This window comes from Diadema antillarum, unplaced genomic scaffold (genome assembly GCF_040938485.1).
Source record: "Diadema antillarum isolate AM-2024a unplaced genomic scaffold, OU_Dant_1.0 seq00001316_RagTag, whole genome shotgun sequence".
Lineage (NCBI taxonomy): Eukaryota > Metazoa > Echinodermata > Echinoidea > Diadematoida > Diadematidae > Diadema > Diadema antillarum.
The window spans coordinates 749,111-773,906 of record NW_027272088.1 but is presented as its reverse complement, the minus strand read 5'-3'; the positions used below and the strand labels follow the sequence as shown (position 1 = coordinate 773,906).

The window sequence follows — 24,796 nt, the reverse complement described above, 5'->3', positions numbered from 1 at the left end:
GCAAATTGTGCGATATTTTCTCAGTGCAGGGGGTTTTAAGTGTACAATTCAAACAATCATTCAATGGAATTGAGTGAAATGAGCTTTTATTAGGTACATCAAAATGTCTGTAACAATTTGCCAATGTAGCAGACAAAAACAACAAGACCAAAACAACAGATAAACTGCATGAACAAGTAAAACTCCAACGCACAGTGCATTAATTCCTACGTGTGTACAGTCAGAATGTGTTTGAAAAGTTACAATGATGGCAAATGTTTGTGTTATTACACTGTAGACTCTGACTTGACTTCCTTTGCAGAATTGTATATCAGGTTGTGTTTTTTTTTTTCAGTTGTTATTGCAAATTGTATGACTGGACTGACAGCAGCAGCTTCTTCACAAATGTTTTTCATTCCATGCAACTGGCACACACCCAGTTCAGTCATGGAACTCAAAGCAGTTTAGCCTGGTGACACATCTATTGAGTTTGAGCTGATTTGTCTTGTGCATTCGTTCGTGAAAGAAGCGCATTGAAGTGAAGCAAATAATGGAGTATCAGTCTTGCGCTGACGTGTAAGCATGTTTATGATACAGGTAGGGCTCTACTTGCAAAGACCAGTGGGTTGCACTGGTACTAAGTTGTAGTTGTTGTTTTTGTTTTCGTTAAGTAGGGATTTAAAATTACCAAGTGATCACATGCTGAGAAGAAACAAATGTAATGAAATTGATTTGATCCAGTACAAGTGCATTATAGGCCTCCTTTGTACGTTATCATGCATCATGCAGAGTGAAAATGTTTGTTTCTCTGTATGCTTATTAATGCTACATGGAATTCATTTTGTCATTTTGATGCAAGCAAAGGAAACCAACATAAATTGAATCTGTTTGCATATCTCCCAATTACAGATGTATGCCTGACAGTATGACTGTTTGTCTTGTGAATTCAGAATGTTAATAGATACTTACATATATAGCTCATGCACAAAGGCATCATGAACAGTTGCCACAAGTTAATTGAGACATCTTGCGAGTAAGAACTTGTTTTTCTTAGATGATTGAGCAATTTTTGTCAAACCCACCGGAGGTGCAGGGAGACTAAAGGGATCGCCTACGGTGTCTGTCCGTCCGTAACGCTACAAAAACATGAATGACTCTCTACTGAGGACTTTAATTTCAATCAAACTTGGAGGGAAGAGTGGTTATAAAAAGTTACACAATTTACCAAACATGAAGGTCACCTCAAGGTCAAAGGTCACAGGCAGGGGTCAATGAACTTTAGGGCCCAATGTTAAAGCCCAAACAAAGTTCTGGTACGCTTGCAAAAGTTGTCAAATTTCGCTCCCAAATGTGAACGTATGCTTAGGAAATGGGCAGGATAACGATGTTATTACAAGATATTCGATGGGTAACGACGAAAATGCGAAATATTAAGCAAAAAGGTTCAGTCTCAGAACTTACCCAAACGGGGTCAGGCTAAACTCGGACTCGGGGATAACTCGGCTTCGCTTTGACGGCGGGATGATGGTTGTAATGGTTGTCCCTCTGATTGTACAGTGTTGTCCTATGGGAGCGGCCTGTATAAACTAGCGCTTCATGTTCTGGCTACTCGCAGTAATGGTCCGAGTTGTTACAACGCGCGTATCAAAAACCTCTTTTGCGCGCATGCAAAATTAGTGTGCGCCTATCAAGCTTGATAAACAACAACAAAAACTCCAAAGACCGCGCGTCTCAGCAACTGAGGACCGCGCGCTGTCATTTTTGTTTTGTTTTGTACCGGATTACGTTAGCACGCACTTTCCTGTCCATTCAGTTAGGCCTCATTTGGTATTATGCAGTGGCCAGTAGAATGTGGCGATCACTTACTGCGTGTGAGTTGTCTGAAGTAGGGTCGAATTTTTCCCGAGACCGAGTTAGCCTGCAGCCTTCTGGAATAAAAGTCGGTTTTCCTACTATTATTATTTTTCTCAAAATACTCCTAACCGACTCATCATTCCGGCAAACCGCGTCAGCCAGGTAAGTTTCTTAGTGGACTCTTTCGATATATTGCAAGCAAAAATGAAATGGTGCTAGACGGGTTCTCGAGCACTTACCGAAACTTAGTTTTCACTTTAAGTTTTTACGGCGCGTTTTGATTATGGCTCATAACTTTTGAGCTTGTCGATATGTCCATTTGTGACCAAACTTGGATGGTAGATGTCCCTTGGGGAGTTGGAGATCACCACAAGGTCAAAGGTAACAGACAGGGGTCAACAAACTTTTGGGGCCCAATGTTAAGTTTTTACGGCGCGTTTCGATTATGGCTCATAACTTTTGATTCCTATGTCGTTTGTGACCAAACTTGGATGGAAGATGTCCCTTGGGGAGATGAAGTTCATCACAAGGTCAAAGGTCACAGACAGGGGTCAACAAACTTTAAGGGCCCAATGCTAAGTTTTTACGGTGTGTTTCGATTATGGCTCATAACTTTTGATCCATGTGTCCGTTTGTGACCAAACTTGGTTGGTAGATGTCCCTTGGGGAGTTGAAGGTCACCACAAGGTCAAAGGTCATAGGTGGGATCAATCAACTTTAATGTCTTCTACGCGAATGGGTGAGACACATTTTGGCACATGCCTTGTCTTGGTTAATGGAAGTCTGACATTCACAAAGTTCAGGACAGTGTACATTGTACATTATGACCCTACAAAATATGATGCCAGTTTAACATGCTCACAATTAAATGGCTGTCATTATCAAGCTCGGACCACATTAAACATTTACCCGGATGCATTCAGTGAAGTGATTTTGCTGAACTGTCAATCATATCATTTTTGTCAGCAAAGTGTGTTTTGATTATGATCGAGCTTGACATAATGCAAATATCAAGTTTGTATGCAAAAATAGGATCTATGAAACAAACCAAACAAGCACATAACAGCTTATCTTATAAGCCTTTCCTAAAAAGTGACAACATACAGCAGGTTCCTCAAGAATCTTTGTGGTTGCATTTGTAGTTCTTTCAGGTGCTGATGTGCTACACTCTGTAAATGATCACAACACAATAACAATTGGATGTGTCATCATTCCGCCACTTGTTCTAGGATTTTACAGCCTCTATTCTAGCTTTGGAGTTGGCGTATTATCTCGTAGCTGAAGACTTTGGTCTACAGAAGTAGGCTCATCATTCTCATAGGCTACGTACAATTTCACTGTTCATCAATAAACCATTGCAAAGTTTATCATTGTGCCACTTTAAAACTGCTGTTAGGCTACATTTTCATTACATTCCCTTGCTGACATGTAAAAATGTTACAGAATCAGTAATGGATCATGATTATTGGTGGGGGGGGGGGGGTGTAGTATGATTGCATTGCTCTCGATAATCCAGTTGTTTTATCAAGCTGTAAAGAAAATGGATCGACATCGTTATGCAGGGTAATTCTGTTTACCTCCAAGTACGATACAGTTTGTACATTTGCCAATACATGTCATATATCCTCAGAACCATTGCTTTTAGATTTCTGTGGAAAAACAAACAATTCTGTTATGTCTAATGATGTTTATATTGTGTGTCTGGGATGACAAAGACCTACCAAGTGACACATGTCAGCCCACGAAGTTTATCCTGAGTCAACGTACTGTAGGGCAACTCCCATTGTGTATTGTTGCTGTTGTGCAAACAGTCTAATGGCTGCCTGTGTCACATACAAATGTATTTCATAATGGTACAACATGTACATTGTCAAATGCTGTATATACACAAACTTTGTGGGTTACTCTAGCCCAGTTGATTGTGAACACTTTCTGTCCTGTGCATACTTGTAAATTGCAAAAGGACTGTTTGGACTCGATACTGTATACGAGTGTTGCCAACTGTGGCATCAGGGTCCCAATAGAATTCATACAAAGCAGATAAAATGAACAATGGATTTTTTTCTTCTCTGTACTTACATGTACATGTACATGTAATATGGACAGACAAAGATGCAATGTCAGTTCTGTCTGTCCATGTCACATACGTTGTACATTCACGACTCAGTCTAGAAATGGTATACTTGTGTAAAACAGTGTTCAACAGAATTTGAGTGCTGTTATTATCTTTTCTAATCAATATTAGGCCATTCGGTTGAAAAAGAAATTTTCAATGACCATTGATTATACATTGTGTGACCTTCGTATTTTAGTGCATACTGTAGCTTTCTCTCCAGTGTTACATACATTTAAGTTCACCCCAAATTTTTCATTTTGGCAAAAATGCTAATACATTGCTTCTTTGATGCAATTTGGGGACAAAGTTATATTCTCTCATTAAACTGTTCTGGAAGATTGTATTGTACTGTGGGTAATGCACAATGTACAGATGTAAGCTGTTGTTCTTGCATACAGATATTTTCGCAAATGAGGAGGTCACAGACATTTTTGCAAGATGTTGTTTTTGCGATTTGACATCGAGGCTATCATATTCAGTGCACTATTATCCTCGAATATGGTAGATTTTCGCATGTTAAATTTGAGGTCCAAGAGTGATTCGCGAAATTTGCAAAAATAATAGCTTATACAGTCCATTATGCATAAAACAGGTTTCAAATAATTAACACTGTAATGTGACCAGGATATCAGTATGGAGAGTGTCCATTGAACATCATGTTACATAACAAACAGACGTTAGAGTAATCAGAACTTTATGATCATGTCAAATTTTGCTCAAACTGTCGCTAATCTGTTGCTCTGGTTTTACTGCATTTAACATAGTACAGATTCTTATTTGGAAGACATTTGCTCTTTAGATGATCATTTAATATTAAAGCACACATTTGTATTCTCCTGTTGTTGAATGTAATATCATGCTCAATATAAAATGTTCCTCTCTCTTCCCTCATACTCATAGATGCTGGCAAGAATCGAATACGTGCACAATAAGAACTTCATCCACAGAGACATAAAGCCAGACAACTTCCTCATGGGCATTGGACGGCACTGCAATCAGGTAAGACCCACTCACTTCATCTACTTAACTCAAGAACACTTTTTATGGTTTTTGGCACTGTCATGCTCTCTACAATTTTAGCACTCTCAGATGGACAGAGATGCCAAGTGTTGCTGTTTTGGCAGTATTTTGTACTATTGTTTGCCACAAATAGTGCAGGTTTCATTGGAAATACTGTTTTCCCAAATTGCATTGCTGGTACTTCACATGTCTATTGCAGGAAAGGTAAAAATATTGTTTTTCCACCCAAAATACGCCACTTCAGCCCTCAGAATGCTGCAATGCTGTTTCCAAGGTTTCCATTCCGTAAATCAGAAAGCTACGCTGGAAATGATAACTATTTAGGTACTGATGAAGTATGTTCTGGCTAAGATTTTACAGCGTAGGTTGCAGAAAGAAAAGGTGGCACAGAATGCTACTATGCTAGAATAGCTTTACCTTCACTGGAAAGGCATATTTAAGTTTTTAGAAGGCAAGGGCCATCTCATATAGTTGAGTTTGAAAAGCCTGCCTAACAATGGTGAATGTGAATGAGCAGCAAACCACCCTGCATGGCCGTGTGGCTGAATGCATTTTAACTCAAACTGTAGCAAGGCCAAGCGAATGCTGACAGTGACTTTGGCCAAAGTATTCGGGGCGGGCAAATGCATGAGAAACATGGAATATTACCTTTTATTCGATAGATTGTTGTTACTGTTCATGCTCTTTTGAAAGCAGATTATTCAAATGACGTGGAAAAGCATTAGATTCACTTTGCATTAGTATAGCATTTATCCCAATACAACACTCACCTAGGAACACCTTTGAATCTGGACATTGTCTAGCTATAGGACATAGTCTGCTTTTGCTTGCTGAGTCCATTCAGTGACATCACAAATGTCAGGCATTTTCAGCAAGTTTCGGTTGGTATTCAGAATAGAAAGGAGAATGGTATTCTTCTTGCCTTATGTTGCACAAATCTTTTCTGTGAGGTCGGGAATCATAATAACTGGGGCTAGCTTATACTCTATATGTGATTTCAAGAAATATTCATGTTTAATATCTTTGAATGAGCAGTTTAAAGAGAATTTAAAAGTCATTAACTTTGAATGATCCTTAATGTTTTAAATAAAAAACAAACATGTGTACGACTGCTACTTTCTTTTTCTGGTTTTTTTTTTAAAGAAAAGTGTTCTTTAAAGATATACATGTAAATGTATTTGAGAGCATGAAGTCACCCTTTATTGTGTAGGAAACAAAATGAGGGTTTATAATCCATAGCAACCACTGTGAAGGGATTAGCAGCCGAATCTGAAACTTAGTACATTCATTAATAACATTCTAATCATGATTATGCACATGTATCATTGCTAGTGTGTACAATTTGTACTAGTGACTGTCCTTCAAGTTTCTAGAGGGTTTTCATGCACACTTTCACATTCATCGTGGGTGGACACAGAGAAAACAAATAGAAAATGAGCTTACAAAAACTGTCCTGAACACTACCCACACTTAAAGGGATGGTACAGTATTTGTTGAGGTGAGAATTCAGCTTGTAACTTTTTGTGTGTGTGAGGTACTTAGAAACTACTTTATAAAATGTTAAAAGCATACCATTCTAAAAGGAATTCAAAGTTTATGTGTTGAAACGGCTGAGATATCCCAAAACAAAGTAAAACAAAATTGAATAAAAGTAAATTCATGAAAATTTAACCGTCGCGAAAATAACACCTTATCAGTATTCTGTCGTCAAGAGGAATACTGGTTACTAGGCTTGAGGAATGCTACCACTAATGGTAGATCTTTAGTGAGGCAAACATGATTTCTTTTCTGTGATTTTTTTTTTTTTTTTGATGAGCCCATGAGGGTAATCATAATCCAGTGCTTGTGCCAACAAGATACGTATTTAAAGAGTGTTGCGTAAATTCCTTGGGGAGTGCTGTAGGGCATGTCTTTTTGTACAGTTTAGTGTATTGCATGCAAAATATTGTGATGTAACATTGTGATGTTACATTTGTACATAGGCCTATGTTGAGAGAAAAATTGAACTTTTGCAATGTGAGTGGAGTTTTATAGAGCAGTAAAAGAAGAGCACTAGAACCTGGGCTCAAGTTAACCTGTCCGATGGCTGCTAATCATTGGACACTCAACATATTGCAATAGGACGTCGGCTGGTCATGCCCGATTGCCTGCAACACAAATCTGACACGTATCTGACTGACTCTGCACTTATAGGACTGACTCAACACTTCTCAGACACTGACTTGACTCCCTACCGGAAATGGTGTCCGATGGCGAACTAAGCTCTGAGCTTGGTTCCTTCATTGGACAATCTTGCCTCATCAGATAAAACCTGATACATCTGACACTGACCTGATTTTTGACCAACACAAAATGAATTCATTGGACTGCGATACAATATATACTTCAGTGGTTGACCGAAAGAAAAAAAAAAACAACAAAAACTGAACTTCTGATGAGAGACCAATGAGCGAAAAGCTCCATGGAAGGGTAGTAAAAGACATCGAAGATCATTGGGCAAAGCCATTGCCGTAATCATGGTATACCAGCACTTTCATGATCATTCTTTTTAATGTTTGCAGTCTTCATTATATGGTTATAAATGTAAGTGAGATCACATGACAAGAGACATTTTTATGCATAGTAATCTACAGCCTTGTCAGACAAAACTGAGCCATTTTATTCACCAGTTGATTTATTATTCCCAAAGTTATGCATGGGGCTGGATTTGAACTTTCACTGGTAATCTAGAGTCTAATGTGAACTTGCCCAGTCCTGTGCCTGGGTCGAGCAGATGGTACAAGCGCATCGTAGGTGAGAGCCGTTTCCATGGTATAGCTGTGATGATGTGCTTTTAGGTGGAGTGAGAGGAAGTGTTGTCTGCATCCTAGACGAGTCCTTCCTTCATAAGGGTGGTCTGACAGGATAGACAGGCTGAAGTTCACCATTCTGTGGCACGGGGTTGCCCTTTACAGCGCGCTGGCCTAGAAGAGAACTCTTGGGGAAGACGTGCAAATTTGCACTTTAGTGTTGGGTGTCGATACGTAATGACTCACATTGGGTGTCGTATTGCAAATGCGTCCAAAGGGAAATTTGAAACATCCTGGCATAGATATTTGAAAATGTTTTGTGCTTACAAATGTGTATTGTTGACCAAAGGAGCTGTGTCAATGCACAGAAGAATGCAAGGAATTTTAAAACCCTGGCAATGTGCTTCTCAACAAATTACAGTAGATTGGCACTTGTAGTGAATTTAAATATATTAATTTGTCTTTGTGACATAATTCCTTGTAGTCATGGAATTCGTTTGTTGTTCAGCAAATCTTTTTATTTTATTTTTCTGATGCTGTAATAAGAGACATGTAAGAACTATTGTGCACTTCCTGCATTCTTATGGATAGATGAATAATGAAAGCATTTTTGATGAATGCAAATTATATAACTTGATAAGTCTCTGTGCTACCAGAGTTGTTCGAGAAATTTTAAACAAAGTCTTATCTTTATACTGAGGAAGGTGTAACATACATGTAGGCTAAAAAAAAATAAAAAAATGGTAGGTCTATTCCAGTTTTGTCCACTTCCCATTTCATGTAATACATTATGCCTGAAATATTCATCTTTCTAACCTCCAAACCAAAACCCAAATCCCTAACTTCAAATGCCAGCCCTAGCCCCAACCACTATCCCTAAATCCAAACCCTAATCCTCCCTTTAATCCTGACTCCTGAGCATCCTGACATTGTTTAATGGGTTACATGGTATAAACAATGGGGAATATACAGCAGAATACTGGTAATGATCAGTCTTCTTCTTCTTCTTTTTTGAATGATATCTTTTGTGTCCACAGGCAACAGAAATGTGCAATTCAGAGAATGATATTACAACAATGTTTAATTGAATGAAAAAGTCTATTAATCATTTTTTTTCACATGTCATATGTGCCATAAACTTGGTTTGACCCATCGCTGTGTAGTATGGAAATGTCTGTAAGGGAACAAGTAATTGCCTTCGTATGGGATTACAAATCACCTTGGAAAATATGCAAATGATGTCAGAAATCAAAGTCAGCATATCCCTAGAGATGAATTATCTTGTTCACTTAACATGACTTTCAACATTTGTCCATGTGCCACGACTTTCATAGATACATGTAGGTCCTCATTATGAAACATAGCATTTGTAGACTGGAAGACAGAGCAGAAATCTCAGAAAAAAGAAGAAGAAGAAGTGAAAAGCAATGATGCTTTGAAAACATTGAATTCTTTGACGAAGAGAAAGCTAATGTACAATGTAGTACAGTGTGCCACTGAAACCCTTTAACATCGGCAGACATGTTCAAGCTTAAACCACAATCTAGCTCATGTCATAAGGGTGTCTGACAGCTCTGGCTAAGGCCCGATCCAGGTCTATGATAAATTGTGCTATAATGTCGTGCCACGTGGCGATTATGGTATATGACTAAAAATAACTGCTTAGCAACAGGCAGGGCAATGCCGCTTTACAGATTGGGTTTGGTCTAAATCCCATGGCATGTATGCTGTTTGGCACTTGATCTTTGAAACCAAAATGACAAAAGTTTGAGAATGTCGTCTATGAGAGTATATAACAATTTCAAGCATAAACAATTTTTTTTAAAAACTTTTTTGTAGTTCAGGAACTTTTTCATACTTCCAGAATGACCAAATTCAGTTATTTTTACTTAGACTTTGTGTGCCACCATAATTATGGATATCAATTTCAAATCATAATGCTTGTAATGCACATGTAAAATGATTCATTTATTCTCATCTTTGGAAGTGCCTCGCATTTTGTTTTCTTGCTTACTTAGGAAACCAAGTTTTTGCTCAGAATGTAATTATTTCTTACTGTAAGTGAACTCCTGGTCTTTTTTGCTGTCGAGTCTTTAGAAAGCTCATAAACACTAGTTGGTAGATTTTCTGCTAAATTCATTGTGGTTTGCCATGCTGCCAGCACTATGGTATTGCATGAAATGTCTCTCATCGTGATTGATAGGCTTAATAAGGAGAAGGAATAATTACAAATTGTGAATATTTTCTGTGTGCTCTTTCCATTCTCAGGTTTTCATCATCGACTTCGGCCTGGCGAAGAAATACAGGGACAGTCGAACAAGAGCACACATTCCCTATAAAGATGACAAGAACCTAACGGGAACTGCAAGATATGCCAGCATCAATGCACACCAAGGAATTGAACAAAGGTCGGTACATGCTCGAACAAACACACTGTCTCACTCTTTGCGTGCATTCATTTCACACACGTGTTGTCCCACATGAGTGCCCGCCAAAGCACCTGCACACACATGCGTCTAGGTGGTGTTTACATTATATACATGTGAAATATATCTTGTCAAAATGGCTGAAGGGTGTTTGTCTCTCAATCACCCTGCTGTCTGGCCTCAGTGATATGTTTTGGGGGATTTTTGTCTCTTGCTACATACATTGTTGTGATGTAAATGGAAACTCCCGGGTGGATTTCACTTTATGTCAGCGTGTCCCAAGTGATATGGATGAGCTCAGGATATAGACGGAAATCTGGCTGGAGTCAAAGGTACATCATAAGCGAGCTGAACATGACACTGTGAAACAGTGATAAAAATCAGTCCCAAAACATATACTTGGCTAAATTTGAAGGGTCAAATTTTACAAGGATGTGCATCCATTTATTAAAGAAAAGCATTATATAGGTCATGTATATGCAAATCTAAAGGAAGGCTGTAATCATATTAAATGATAAGGAATGTACTTGTATATGTACATTACATTTGCTTGTACTACGTAGATCAATATGCTGAAAACGAATTTCTTCCAATCCAGTATTTACAAATAGGAAAACCAGTATTGTGCTGAGAGAGATGCGAAGACTAAAGTGTATCAGTGCAGGCTGAGGTGCACATACCATTACATACCAGTTTCTTTCTCGTTGAAAGAAAGAAAGAATGAAGAAAACAAATCTCTTGAGAGATAGAAATCTGTATCAAGGACCTGATAGTGATTGGGAGAGGTGAGCCATCAACATTCATTGTCTCTTTGCTGTCATTTGTCTCTTTTTTTTTTTTTCATCTGCAGTCGGAGAGATGACCTGGAGTCGCTAGGCTATGTGATGATGTACTTCAACAGGCGATGTCTACCCTGGCAGGGACTCAAGGCGGCCACCAAGAAGCAGAAGTATGAGAAAATCAGCGAAAAGAAGATGTCGACCTCGTCGGAGGCGCTGTGCAAGGTACGTGTTGCTTCGCAACCCCGTCCATTGTTTTCCCATTGCCGCCGCGAAGGTACAACGTACACTTGTTGTTTTTCTTTGTTTTTTCTTTAAATCCTTCCCCCATTGTGTTTGTGCTGTTGTTGTTGTCTATTCGTCTTTCTGTCCATCTGATTTAAGAGAGCTCATTTGTAGAGGACTTTCACCGTGCTTAGCACAGATGTATACGCTATATAAGGTGTGTAGGTATGCTGACTTGATTTACAGCAGAAATTCCCAAAGGTCAAAGATCACTGAACCTACACTTTCAAAGCTTGTCATTTTCCAACTATCAACCAGGAAAATCTAGCAGTCATATGATTTGAGGGACAAAATATTTACAACGTAAATGTCAAAGATCACAACTAAAAGAATGTCATTTTCCAGCTGTAACATCATGCAGATAGTTCTGAAAGGAATGCCATTTGGTATTGAATGATATAAAAAGTAGGAAGCATTTCCCTAATAGTGAATGGGTTTAGAACGTCAATCCTCAAGATCAAGAGTGAAGATCAATGGACTTTATTCAATTGTTACTGAAGGGCATTAACTTTAGCTGAACATATAGCAGTCACATGTTTACATTGAGGTGTCCCTAGTCAACTGCAATGACATTCTTTTTGTATGTTTGCACCTTTGAAAGAGAAGAACTACAGTGTACCTTCTATCCACAAAAAAAAAAAACCAACAAAAAACAAGGAGGATTACCCTCTGTACCTGCAATGTCTTTTGTTAATCATATCAGCACCATACAAACATGCAAGTTATGCTTAGTCTAGGAAAAGGTGTATTCCTATGTCTTTTGGTAATTACTAATCATATTAGCACTTTAGCAATGATTGACAGATGATGTAATTAACAAAGCCTTGATGGGAATGTTTTTGTGGGCGTATCCAAGTAATCTGAAGAAAACAAAAAATAGTTGGAAAATTGTTCTAAAATGTATAGCTTATATCTAGATATTCATTTGGCCACAAAAGTGATGTTGAGGGTATTATGAATCAATACAAGTCAATATATATCATTGCATATGGGAGTTCCTTTAATTTATGGGAAAGGAGGAGGGAGTTGTGTCTCAAGTACTACTGGTATATGTGGAGTGGGGAGGGAGTGGGATGGCGGGGGTGGGGGTGGGGTCATGTCTGATGTACTATTTTTATCGCAGACGGATACATGTACATACCAGACAGCTGACAATAGCCCAAGTATGACATGCTTTGAGTTCCACTTCATTGGTTTCATATTGGATGCCACAGTGTCGCTGTTGTGTAGATACCGTTAAGGTTTTTCTTCTTCTTTTGTTTTTTTTTTTTTGTTTTAATGTAGATTATGATGATAATTTACAAGTTATTCAATGTTGCTTTTTTACCTTGCTGTTTGAGGTCATGTACCAGGCAACATGTCACTGTACAATTATGTGTTTAGTTTTAGTGTTTTTGAGGAAGTATAAAACACACACTCACCCATGTGACTTAAATGATATTTACTGTGTAAATATATCCAAAAAGCTGCCCTAAATTTGTTCCTCATGGGATTCTTGTCCCCCATTTATCATAGTATTATCAGCCTTGGCGAGTTAGTCACACAAGTAAATGTGCAAAAAAAAAAAAAACAACAACAAACAACACATGTCAACTGGGTTGCTGAAGACAAATGTTTTTGGCAATTTAACAGTCACACACAAGGGTATGAGGGTATGTGGGACAGTGATATAATAAATGAGGTCTGTTTGCTTGGCTGTGTAATACAAGCATTTTTGGTTCCTTTTCCCAATTGCTGAAATTTTAGCAGATAATGTTCTAACATAAATCTTCCCTCTACGTGTAGGTCATTTGATATCCTCTGTATGATAAAGGGGGGAAACTACACAGTGTGACATTATTTTTAGGGCAGTTTCTCAAACTGGTATCTTGTTTATTGTGTAACACTTCCTCACTGTAGGGCTTTCCTGCTGAATTTGCCATGTACCTGAAATACTGCAAGGACATGAAGTTTGAGGAGGCTCCTGATTACATGTACCTGCGGCAGCTGTTCCGCATCCTGTTCCGCACCCTCAACCACCAGTACGACTACACCTTCGACTGGACGCTGCTGAAGCAGAAGGCGGCCAACCAGGCGGTGGCGCTCAACGCCGGGGGCAACCACTTCACCCAGTCCCAGACGCCCCACACCCACATGGCCCACCGCAGCAGCCACCACCACCATCACCTGCAGAAGATGTCGGAAAGCAAGAAGAGCAAACCCTGATCCCCTCTATCGCCCCTCCTCATCTCCCGTCTCCTTCCCCTTCGCCCCGCGCTCCCCTGGTTGGTGCCCAGGGTGGGTCCGGCGTCTTGAAAGCACGTTGCACCTGTCTGTGAAAAAGCTCTGGCTTACCAAGTTTGCACAAAGAGATTTCAGAGGTGCCCGTGAGTGGTCTCAAGAGTTGTGAATGAAAGTGGACTTGTAGTGCTTTGATGGCCGCTTCTTCAGGTCATTCAAATCACAATTTTTACACAAGCATGTAGGTCATTCAGATCGTGAATTGTCAAAAGTATCTCTTGTAAGGACATTGATATTTATGAAACTTCCTCCTCCTCCCCCCCCCCAAAAAAAAAAGAAGAAAAAGAAAAAGAAAAAGGTTTCAAACAATCATGAATGCCAGCAACCACAACTTCTGCTGAATTGCAGTCCAGATTTTTTACTGTGTTGCAGTGAAATGCAATCATGTGCCAGTAATGTCCAGTGGAAGGCATCTATTTGTGTTGCCACTTTGTTTTTTTGTACAGTCAGGCATTTATTTTTACCTAAAAGATGCTTTGTTCTTGTTCACTCACAAGAATATAGGAATGGACAATATGAGGCAAATTGTCTTATTCAATGTGGCCGTGTGCACAGTGTGCCCTCCAAGTTTATTGATTTCCATGCACTGGCACTAAAAGATTAGTTTTATTATCGTCATATTTCATTGAGTTGTCTTGATTTTCCCCCATGAGTTGTGATTTGCCGATCTGATGTGTGGTTATATACGTTTTTGTAAAAAAGAGAAAAGGGAGGAGTTGTAACCGGCCAGACTGACAAATTTTGCTGTAGGCCTTTGCTGTAGTACTTTAATAGATGGGTATGTTAAACCCAATGCACCTTAAATCTATGTAACATCCTTGGCTGTCATTTCAGAGTAGCATGACGACCATTCTTACCCAAAAAATGATATGGTTAGACATCTCATACTTAATGACCAAAGCTGGCTAAACCAACACAGCTACTGATGCAGAGTTTTCAGACCTTTCAGAAGTGTTGAGTGATTCAAAAGCAGAAGCCGTTTGCTGTCTTTTTCTCACAATGGAGATGGCCTGACACATATTGCAATTTTTTTCGTTCGTTGATTTCATTTTATTCCCCCTTTGTTAGTAGTCGCGGTTGGCACGCATAATCCGCGAAATATGGCTGATTCATCGTACAGGAATGGCCTATATTCTTGATTGCCATGTGCAGATCCTGTAGGCCCACCAACTACAAACCTTTGGTGTGTTTTATTGTGTGTAAGCACAGTCTTCTTGGGCACTTCCACATTTGTGTGTACATATGTATCATCTTGTGTCTGTCAGAGCATTTGTTATGTGCATAGCTTGCGCCTCACTTGAGTATTTATAAATGTCTGGAATTGCAATAGTCTACACACTTGTGTTCACCACTTTTGTGTTGTGTAGACAAAATGATATGTGTATGCCGAGTAGTGGTCATTTACTAAAGTACTTAACGTATGTTACCTATTCATATTGTCTTGTTCTTTCAAACTGTGCCGGGGAAAGAGGGAAGAATTTCACCATGTAAGCATAATGTGTTATTGGATTCGTAAAGTCATTCTTGTGCGCGTCAGTGACAGTGCTGTTCACGGTTGAGAAAAGCCTAATTTGACACCTGACTTACGCGATTGCAGTAGTTAGAGACCTGAAATAAACACTTCATCACAAGTATTCACACCACACGCTGTATTCCCAGTCCAGTAGCTAGTAAAAAAAAGAAGTTACTTCCTGAACGAGAGTTCTTGATATTTTCTATTCAAATCGAGATGCCAGGGCACACCTTAGAGAGATCAAAGTTTGCCTTTTTAAGTCAGGCAAATACATTGTTTGTCACAAGAGCTGTGTGTTTATGTTGGAGAGATTTACTTACTGTAGAAATATGCAAGGTGATTTATGACCCACTGTTTGGAGACTACACTTGGATGTAAGAGGGACATCTTTCCAGTTCCGTCAATATGTTTTCATTCCCCCTATATAACGCTCAATTCATCTCGCCATGAAGGTGATATGGGGGGGGGGGGGGGGGGGGGGCTGAGCAGACCGTTGGACTGTATTGGATGACACTACCGGTAGTCCACAAAAAAATGCATAGGGCAAATTATACCTGCCGTTGAATCTGGACTCATCAGGTACCAATCCACAAGCGATCATGTCACGTTGCATGTATGTTTGCGCTGATTGTGAATGAAAGTCAAAATTGCAGAAGTGAAAGATGCAGTCAACGTCTCCCGAGTCAAATCTGTGTGCACTGACGAAAATTCTGGGTTCGGTTGCTACGATCATCTGCATGGAGGCAAGTTGAATGTTGAACCAGGAGTGGTGTCAAGGCCCTTTTGGAGCTTCAGTGAGGCCAATCAGTAGTTATTAGGGAGTCTGATTGACTCTGAGGCTCATGGCAATCCCTTAATGAACATTGTGGTGGAGAGATATGTGTCTTAAAAAAAGGACATTCAACCTGCTCACATCAACTTCAAGGTTCTGGGAAAGACAACTTTTCTGTCCCATCTTGCTACGTAAGAAAACGTGGAAAACAGTCAAGGGCTTACTTCGTACGTCGCAAAGTAGGAGGAAACTGCAGTAGAGCAAAAAAAAAAATTGTTGGGCAAGATTGGTAGACAAGAAGAAAAGACTGCCCAACAGAGTAGTGGTGTGCTTGACAAATAGTGAGGGAACAGTGTAGACAAAATAATGCATTGATAGCAACACAAGTCACATCTTAATGTCATTTCTAAAATGTTGCATATTTGGGGGATTAATAGTTTCATGAAGAGGATGTGGTGTAAATGCTTCCGACAGGAGTAACGCGGACATGGCAGGATTTTCGTCATGCAGTGTGTGGCAATGAAAGAAGATGAATCGGGAGTCCTGACTCGCTATCGTTATTTCCCACATCTAAAACATGATTGGTTATTTTACCCCATCTCCCCCCCCCCCCCCCCCCCCCCCCCCCCGGAAATGTTTACATTTTATCGTAACAGTAATTAATTGGATTTTTTGTTCGTCGTAAAAGCCATGATATATGCTTGGAGAAGGCCATTAACATATCCTTCTGAACAAGCATGGATCATCACGCCTTAAGTATACCTTTTATCAGTTGCTGTGGCAAATCGCAGCAGCATCTTAACCCTGCCCAGTGAAAAATTGTGTTGTGTGTGATAACGTGACAGTAAAAGAAATCTTGACATATTGCAACCCGAGCATTTTCTACATTTGTGAAAAAATTTTGGGGAAGGTGGATTTTTATGTAGGCCTATGTCTTCTCCTCAGCCTTGAGTCTGCATCTAGACTTTTTGTGACATTATTGTAAGTGTATTACTGTGTAGGAACATGTCTCAAAGTTTGACAGATCTTGGTAAAATGTATTTGTAAATCTGTTCATAGTTTGACTATTGTTTTTAGCTTGCTGTTTACTTTTCTAGCTATTTCAGGCACAGAGAGGAGGACGGGAAAAAAAAAAAGAACACGCATTGCTGTGCTATTTGGAAGAGTGAATGTTCGTGCATGAAGGTATGAATGGAGCACATTAACCAGGCTTGCCTCATGTTCCCTGTATAGTGTATGCTCTTTCCCGTATATTTTTGTACTAGACAAGGGAGAGAGAGCGAGCGACTGGACAGTGCTGCTTTTGAGTGGCGGCATTTTAGCGACCAGCAAGCCACCTGTGGTATGGTGTACATACCTCCATGAAGTCAATTTGCAACAAGGTATAGAATAGACATTATTTTCTGCCAATCCCTTGCAAATGTCAACAGTGTATTTTTTTTTGTACGTGTATGCCACATTCTGCAAATATTGCATCATGTCTCTGAAAAACATGAAAAGCTGATCAGCCCTTTGTTCCAAGTCAAATATGCAGTCACCCAGGTCTTACGTAATTCAGAGAAGAAAAAAGAAATTACTTTTTTTTTTCTGTACACTGTGTTTCACAGTGCTTGCAATACTTCTCTGTTTTTCAAAGTTCTGTCCTTTATCCTTTTTTTTTGTCTCTGCTGCTCTCATGAATTAATTTACCCAGACTTAGCATTATTTTCATACAGTAGTGTGTAAATAAGTTTTAAAGTGATACTTCAGATTTTGTTGGATTTTGGTTGTTGCTGTTTCTGCATTCCATAGCTACTGACAAACTTGCCTTGTTTTCGGATCCATTTTTTTTTTTTTTCTGCTTGTTTGCTTGTCAAAGAGAGGGCACACACATCGTTCTGTGCTCAGTAAGGGTTGCTCTGCAAGTGCCCATCTGGATGTCCAATTTCACAGTAAATTCCCAAATCTGTCCCCTTGCATCATCATCCAACATTCACCCCACATGACATGAGAATCCACTTTGCACTGACTCTATAATTGGCTTTGACGTGCAGCGTGGGTAAGCAGGGCATGCTAGATCCTCGGCTCTTTGCTTCTGAGAATATTCAGTCCAGTGAGGCGTTTTTGAAAGTGTTGTGGTTTTTACGTGACCCTTGAAAAGCAGGCAGTAGATCCTGTATGTGCATTGCTGTTGGACATGGACCATTTATCATCCCCTTTGCCTACTCCTCATGTCTCTATGAGTGTAAAAAAAGTTCCATGTAATTTGTCTGCTGATAGATATTTGATAACAGTCAACCCTTTATCCTACTGGACCAAACAAAGTCCCCCCTTATGATGCATGTATCAGAAGTTATATCTTTAAGTGTTGGGTCTTTGGGCAATTTTATCATGTATTTCTGACCACAAATTGAGGAAGCACTGATGTATTATTTATCATACATTGTGTATTAAATCAGTGACTCCAAAATTTTGAAACTTTGCCATGGTATTCTAAGGACGTGGTTGGGCTGACATTGTGGTGCAATGTTAAACGCTATTAATATAGGCATATAAAACACACAACACATCGGGTAAGGATTTTTGTCTAAGGTGGCACATCCTTTCTTTCATAATGGTTGATTGGGTTGCAGTGGAAAACTATTTTTGCTGGAATGCCCCTCCCCCATTCTTAGAGTAGGGCAGTGTACTTAATTCATATTTCATTGGTACCCCATGTAAAGCAAGCAGAGTCTACATTTTTTGTGTTTATCTGTTTGCTTTGTAAGAGTATCAAAAATGCATGCTTGTATTTGTCTGTTTAGATAATTGTGCAGCAGTGTATTTATTTCAGTGCTCATTCATTTCAATTTGAACACGATTTTGTTGGAGTAGGAAAAAATTAACTTAGAATTGACTGAGAATACAATAGGTGGGCAAAAATCCAGTGCTAATTCATCCAATGTCATTACACAATGTACTCCTGTTAATGGAATGATGCACTTCTTTGAAATATATCTATGAAATACTGCTCTTAAGTTGGAACAGAAAAGACAAAAGAAGGGATATATGAGTGAGAACATTGGCCTCTGATTATTGGCTGAAATTTTGGCTCACTGAGAGAGAGAGCCCATTGTTGGACAGTGTCATCATATGAGAACCAGATTTTAGTATTTTAGCCTCTGTGTGGTTGAGCGCCTTCTGCAGTTCGTGATCTTTCACATTTCAGCGAGTTGACGCATGCATGACACTGTGACGGGAGAGAGTGTTAGCAAGCTCTTTCAAGAGTTCTAGCTAGCTTTGTCGGTGAAACCCCCGTCCAGTTCATGGAGGCTGTGCCACAAGCTGCATTTTCCAGTAAGAACAGTTTCTTGTCTCCGTATTGTCACATGGCATTCACCTTCTTGCTACCGCTAGCTTTCCATTGTGCCGCATCTCGCTGTCCTTGATTCTAATCCAGTTTGCGTCTCGACGCTGCAGGTCTTTGATAGAGTGAAAAGTGTGTGTGTGTGTTTTTGCCAAACTTCATCCACACTGGGTTTGGCTGTCAAGGTGTAAGGGGAGAAAAGATTTGTTCATAAATTCTATGGTAGTGTGTATATACTTATTCATGCTCATACTGTATAAATGTACATATATCTACACCGCTGACTTCTTGTAGAATGAATAGCACAGAGCATCGATATCAGTGTGGTATTTTGTCGATAGAAATACATGTAGTCATATCTCTGGGGGGCCAGGCTCAATGTGTCGTAGAATGTTGGCCTGGGTTGATGACGATTGGTTTTTGGTGGATTTCGGTTTTTGTTGTTTTTTTAAGCATGTGAGGTTGATTCATCTGGAAACAATGCAGATGCTGTGTAGAAGACGTACGGTTTCACTGTGCATGACATCTTATTATGTGTAGTTCATCATGTGTACATTTTTCTGCAGCCACTATGTTTTGTTTCATGGATGATGTTATGCAATGATTTCACATGCCTGTTCCAAAAAAAAAAGAAGGAAAATTATCAATAAAAAATAAAGTGATCAATACAAGCTATGTTGCAATAGTTGTTCCTTCTGTGCCATTCGAGCTTGATGTTTGTGGACTAAGATATGAGAATGAAACAATTGGTGTGGTGCTTGCGTTGGAATGGGAGAATTATGGGAACATGTATTTTAACATCTATGTATTAAATGCAACATGTAATCTCTATAAAACATTTGGTCTATAACAAATTCTACATACAGGTTCCTGTAAGACAGCATCCTACAGGTCGGAGGGCGGGGGAATGTATGTATACAACATGTGTAAATATATAGATTATTATGCATGTATGTGTGTGTTATATATATACACCATATGTCAAAAAAAATATGATGGTCCCCTCTGCAACAATAACTTAAAATATAGTGAATCAATCCAAATACAATTACAGGGTATGAAACTATAACTCATTACCCACATCTTAAAGTGAACCCCATCCAATTTGCTCCAGTGGTCAAAGAGAAATGAGGATTTTTGTCGAGCATGTCAGGAATCCCATCCTTCCAAGTTAACACGTAGTTCCAAGAGCATCCAAGCGCTAAATCTGGAAGAATCAGACCCATGACATGCTTTACAACTATCCACAGTTTCTCTGTGACCACTTAACCGAATTGAATGGGGTTTTCTGCAAAATATAGGTTACGATGTTATTTTTAGACCCTGAAATAGCATTCAGACAGTTTTATCATATTGGAAGTTATCAATGAGAAAATCCGATTGTATATATTTATTTTGGGACATACTGTATACTGCATATGTGACCCTGCACCTCAAAACAAACAAAAAGTCGCCAGACATGAATTTTTAATTAAGACCATATTCTGAAAGAGGAGACTTTAAGCTTTAAAATGATGTATATATAACTCAAATCAAAATGGACTCTCCTAACCAATCTAAATATTGGAAAGAAAGCACAAACTCAGGAAAAGTGTGAACTGAGAAAAGAGGCTCTGAAGTACAGTGTTTATTCAAGCGCTTAATCTTTACCAAACCGTGCTGGCTGTGCGATGAATGGGACAAAAAACAGAAAGTAAACCACCAGAGTAAAAAAAATGACGGGATTATCAGATTAAAGTGAAATTAACCATGCCTCATTAACACATTCTGTCCATAATTAATGGCAACTTTCAAGCTGTAGCACTATCCTTTCAAAAGTTATTAGAGTTGAAAGTGAAGAGTGTGGACAAGGTTTTTCAGTAATGAAAAAGGGATTCTAAAGCCACACCTAATCACACTATTTTACCAAAAATGTTCGAGATAAACTGCTAAAAAAACACATTTTCCTGCCCATTTTATGATACCAAATCTTAGCATATTGTAAAAGAAGACCCGCTCTTTCAGAAAATATGAAAAAGTCAAGTTCGGCTAGGTTGACCCATTTCACTTATTTTCAGTCCTCGGGCAAAATCAGTGTGTGCGACTTTATGTTCGTTTTGAGGTGCACGGTCACATATAGTTATACAAAAATTGACACACATTGTCAAAAATATTGCTTTTATTGTGCTCGTCAACATTTTCAAAAATGAACATTAATCAACCATTTCAGAAACACATTTAGCTATTTTCCTGGGATTTCTAATGTTACTGTTTCCTTTCTTACTATTTTTTTTTTTTTTTAAATCCTGACAATCATGATTCTACAGGTTGATCATGTATCAAACTACCCTCTGATTCCAAGCAGCAGTAGATGACAAGTAACATGGGAAAAATGCAGTCTGGTTTTTACATGGGTTAGTACTGTTTAAATTACGGTTGAATATGCTTGTCAATTTTGTTCTACTGCAAATCAGCTTGTACAACCTGGAATGCAAACATCTATATTTATGCTACACTACACTACACAGCAGGCATTTATCAGGTATGTATATGCGCCTCCTTTGTCGAATGAGACATTAAATTCATAAAATTCACTCCAAAAGCTCACAAGAACAGTTGTAATTTCTGTGATACTAGTGCATGCATGCTTGGGATTTTTTTTCAAAACCATGCACATATGAAAATTTCATTCTGTAAGACAATGTATCACCAATGTACAAAAGATATTAGAGGCATGGATTTCAACATTGCATTTATCAATAACATACCTCAAGAACAGCAACTTCAAAATCTGAAAGATATCATTTATAACAGAAAATACATATTATATTCCATTGAAATCCATTGCAAATTACAAATGAAAGTAGTCAGAGAGAGGGAAAGAGAGAAAGGGTGAAAATAAGCATAGGCATCAAGATATCAAGGTATGATATACATATGAATATTTTGCTAAGAAATATATACACTCAATACTTCTACCAGGCATTTCATTGTTTGTAGAAATGAACCATATCTTGACACATTGTGCTTTCCTCATTTTCTGGTCTCACACAGGGCAGCATCATATAAATGATAACCATAAGTTTCATACAAAAAAAAATTCAGCATCTTCACAGATTATTGTCTTTTCTATAATTATTAACAATGACAACACCATGCTGCAGTAAATATATTAGATTTCCATAACATTTTTGCATCTATGCAAAATCTTGGCTCTTGACTACGAAATATAAAAAGATGTGTCTCTGGAACCCGTCTTTTCTTGGACTATAGATGAGGTCAAAGTTAACTGACCCACTGACATGTTTGTTTCTTTATTTTCCGGTTTTTTCTTCAATACATACTTACGTCTGCAACTGAATAATTTAAATCCACATTTGATTTGTAAACATAGTGTCTTTTGCTATTGAACAAATGTTTTAGAGCATCTGGCTAAATACTGATGCACCTTCTGTCATGAACAAGATTTTGCAGCTTGGATGCAACTTCAAGGAATTCAGACTTAAATAAACACACAATGGTTGATTTGATTGGATTAATACATGGTGGCATGTATGAAACATGGCGTCTCTGATATATAAAATCTATATCTATAAACTATACTCTATGAATTGCATGTGAGGTAAATGTGCGGCTACACAGAAGCTATCCTGAAAGAATGTGATTGTTTGCAAGTTATGAAATGATCACATACAGTACACGCCATTCATTTCATGGAGTTTTCATTTTTGTGAATTTCATGAGTCGGGTGCTATTCACAAATTTAAAACACACATGAAAACCTATTCGCGAATTTTTAAAAACACACGAAAGGATTAACTCTGATCCTGGCATGAATGCAACATGTACACATACATTTCTCTGTAAATTGCTGTACTCCAAGATCCCATTATTGTAAATCTAACCACTCACAACATTGTTGGGAAGTCCTGATTTGTGAAAAATTATACTGCAACTGATTAAACGAATTGCCCTACATTGACATAAATAAGCACTAAATTGATCAATGTTTTAGTAGCAGCCATGACAAAAGAAATCATGGGCATATATACTCGGGCAGGATTTGAACCTACAATCTCCTGATCTCCGGACAGGCGTCTTATCCACTAGACCACCGAGCTTCCGCCTGACAGCCAGTGCTGGCTCTAATCCTTGTAGTTTGCAGCGAGTACTGCATAATTATTCAAATTCATTGAATTCTTCCGTCAAGATGTTTTTATTGCAGCTGATTATAAACAAAGTGCCTTCCATCGATATTAATAAGACACATTTCATTTCATGAATTTGAAAAATTGTACTTGTTAAATATATGGCATATACATCGGTATTCATTTCCACACTGATCTTGACAAAGACCATCTCGTCACATGGACAAGAGATGACATCATCCACCTTTTCATGTGGAGATCACTTTTTTTTCTTTATCTTGTTTTGTTTTTTTTTGTTTTTTTGCTGATGCAGCTCCTATTCTGTGGAATAGGTTGCCAGACAGACAGCTGACACAGACACTAAGCAATTTCCAAAATTGTTGAGATCTTAGCTCTTTTCTGAAGTATAGGACAGTTATGTAGTTATGCAAAGCACAAAGAGAAACTTTTAGATTTAATGCACCATACAAATGAAATCATTATTATCATTATCATTATTATTATTATTATTATTATTATTATTATTATTATTATTATTATTATTATTATCATTATTATTATTATTATTATTATCATTATTATTATTATTATTATTATCATTATTATTATTATTATTATTATTATTATTATTATTATTATTATTATTATTATTATTATTATCATTATTATCATTATCGTAATTATCATTATTACTACTATTATTATTATCATTATTATTATTATCATTATTATTATTACTATAACTATTATCATCATTATTAGCATTGTTATTATTCTGATATAAAGTGTGTACTATTCTTCCTTCTAGCCTTTTTTTCTCAAGTCTATCAAAAGTGAATACATATCCCTTTGCAACTCTCACTTCAATTCATTTCATGAGACTGCGATTTGTCTTGCAACTGAATGACAAATCAATAAGCAACTCCCTTCTTTCCTCACATGAAGTATTAATCTCTTAGGGTGTCAGTTCCCCCCCCCCCCCCCCCCCATGCATTATTTTCTTTGCTGACATCAAGCCAAAAAATGATGTCATTTTCGCAGAAATGAGGCAACCCTGAGAAGATCACATGTCTGTGACATATGGCAAATAAGAATAAATGAAGTGAACAAGCACAGGGCCACTCACCAAAAGGTGACTGTAAGGCCTCTATGTATGCTATCATACTCAAACCTATGAAAATTGCGGCCCTCTAATTCACAATCTTCACTACCATCATAACAGAGAAGATATCACATGAGAAATATATGTGCAAAAACAGATTTCAGACAAAAGAAGCCACAGGCTAAGATATGTGTAATCAACTGTGACCTGTCTGGTCTGTTGGTGCCATCAGCACTGATAAAGCTAAGAAATCTGCCAAATAATGTAAAACCACAAACATTCTTGGTATGAAACTTTCATGAATTGGAGCCAACAGCCTCTTTTTTTTTTTTTTTTTTTTTTTTTTTTAAACAGCTTGAAACATTACCAATAGACTACATGTACCAGTAATACAGGGATTTGTTGAATGTTGTAAATCTCGGCTCCTTG

General features: G+C 38.2%; 1 protein-coding gene across 1 annotated transcript in view; it reads left to right on the top strand.

Annotated features, from left to right (window-relative positions):
* Nucleotides 1-13,973, top strand: part of LOC139708177 (casein kinase I-like) — a 37,132-nt gene extending 23,159 nt beyond the window's left edge. Inside the window, exons 4-7 of the mRNA XM_071620151.1 lie at nt 4,850-4,948; nt 10,027-10,166; nt 11,035-11,188; nt 13,148-13,973. Coding sequence (XP_071476252.1) covers nt 4,850-4,948; nt 10,027-10,166; nt 11,035-11,188; nt 13,148-13,453 — 699 coding nt within the window. The 3' untranslated portion in view covers nt 13,454-13,973. The remainder of the gene's footprint in view (nt 1-4,849; nt 4,949-10,026; nt 10,167-11,034; nt 11,189-13,147) is intronic.
* The last annotated feature ends 10,823 nt before the right edge of the window (nt 13,974-24,796 follow it).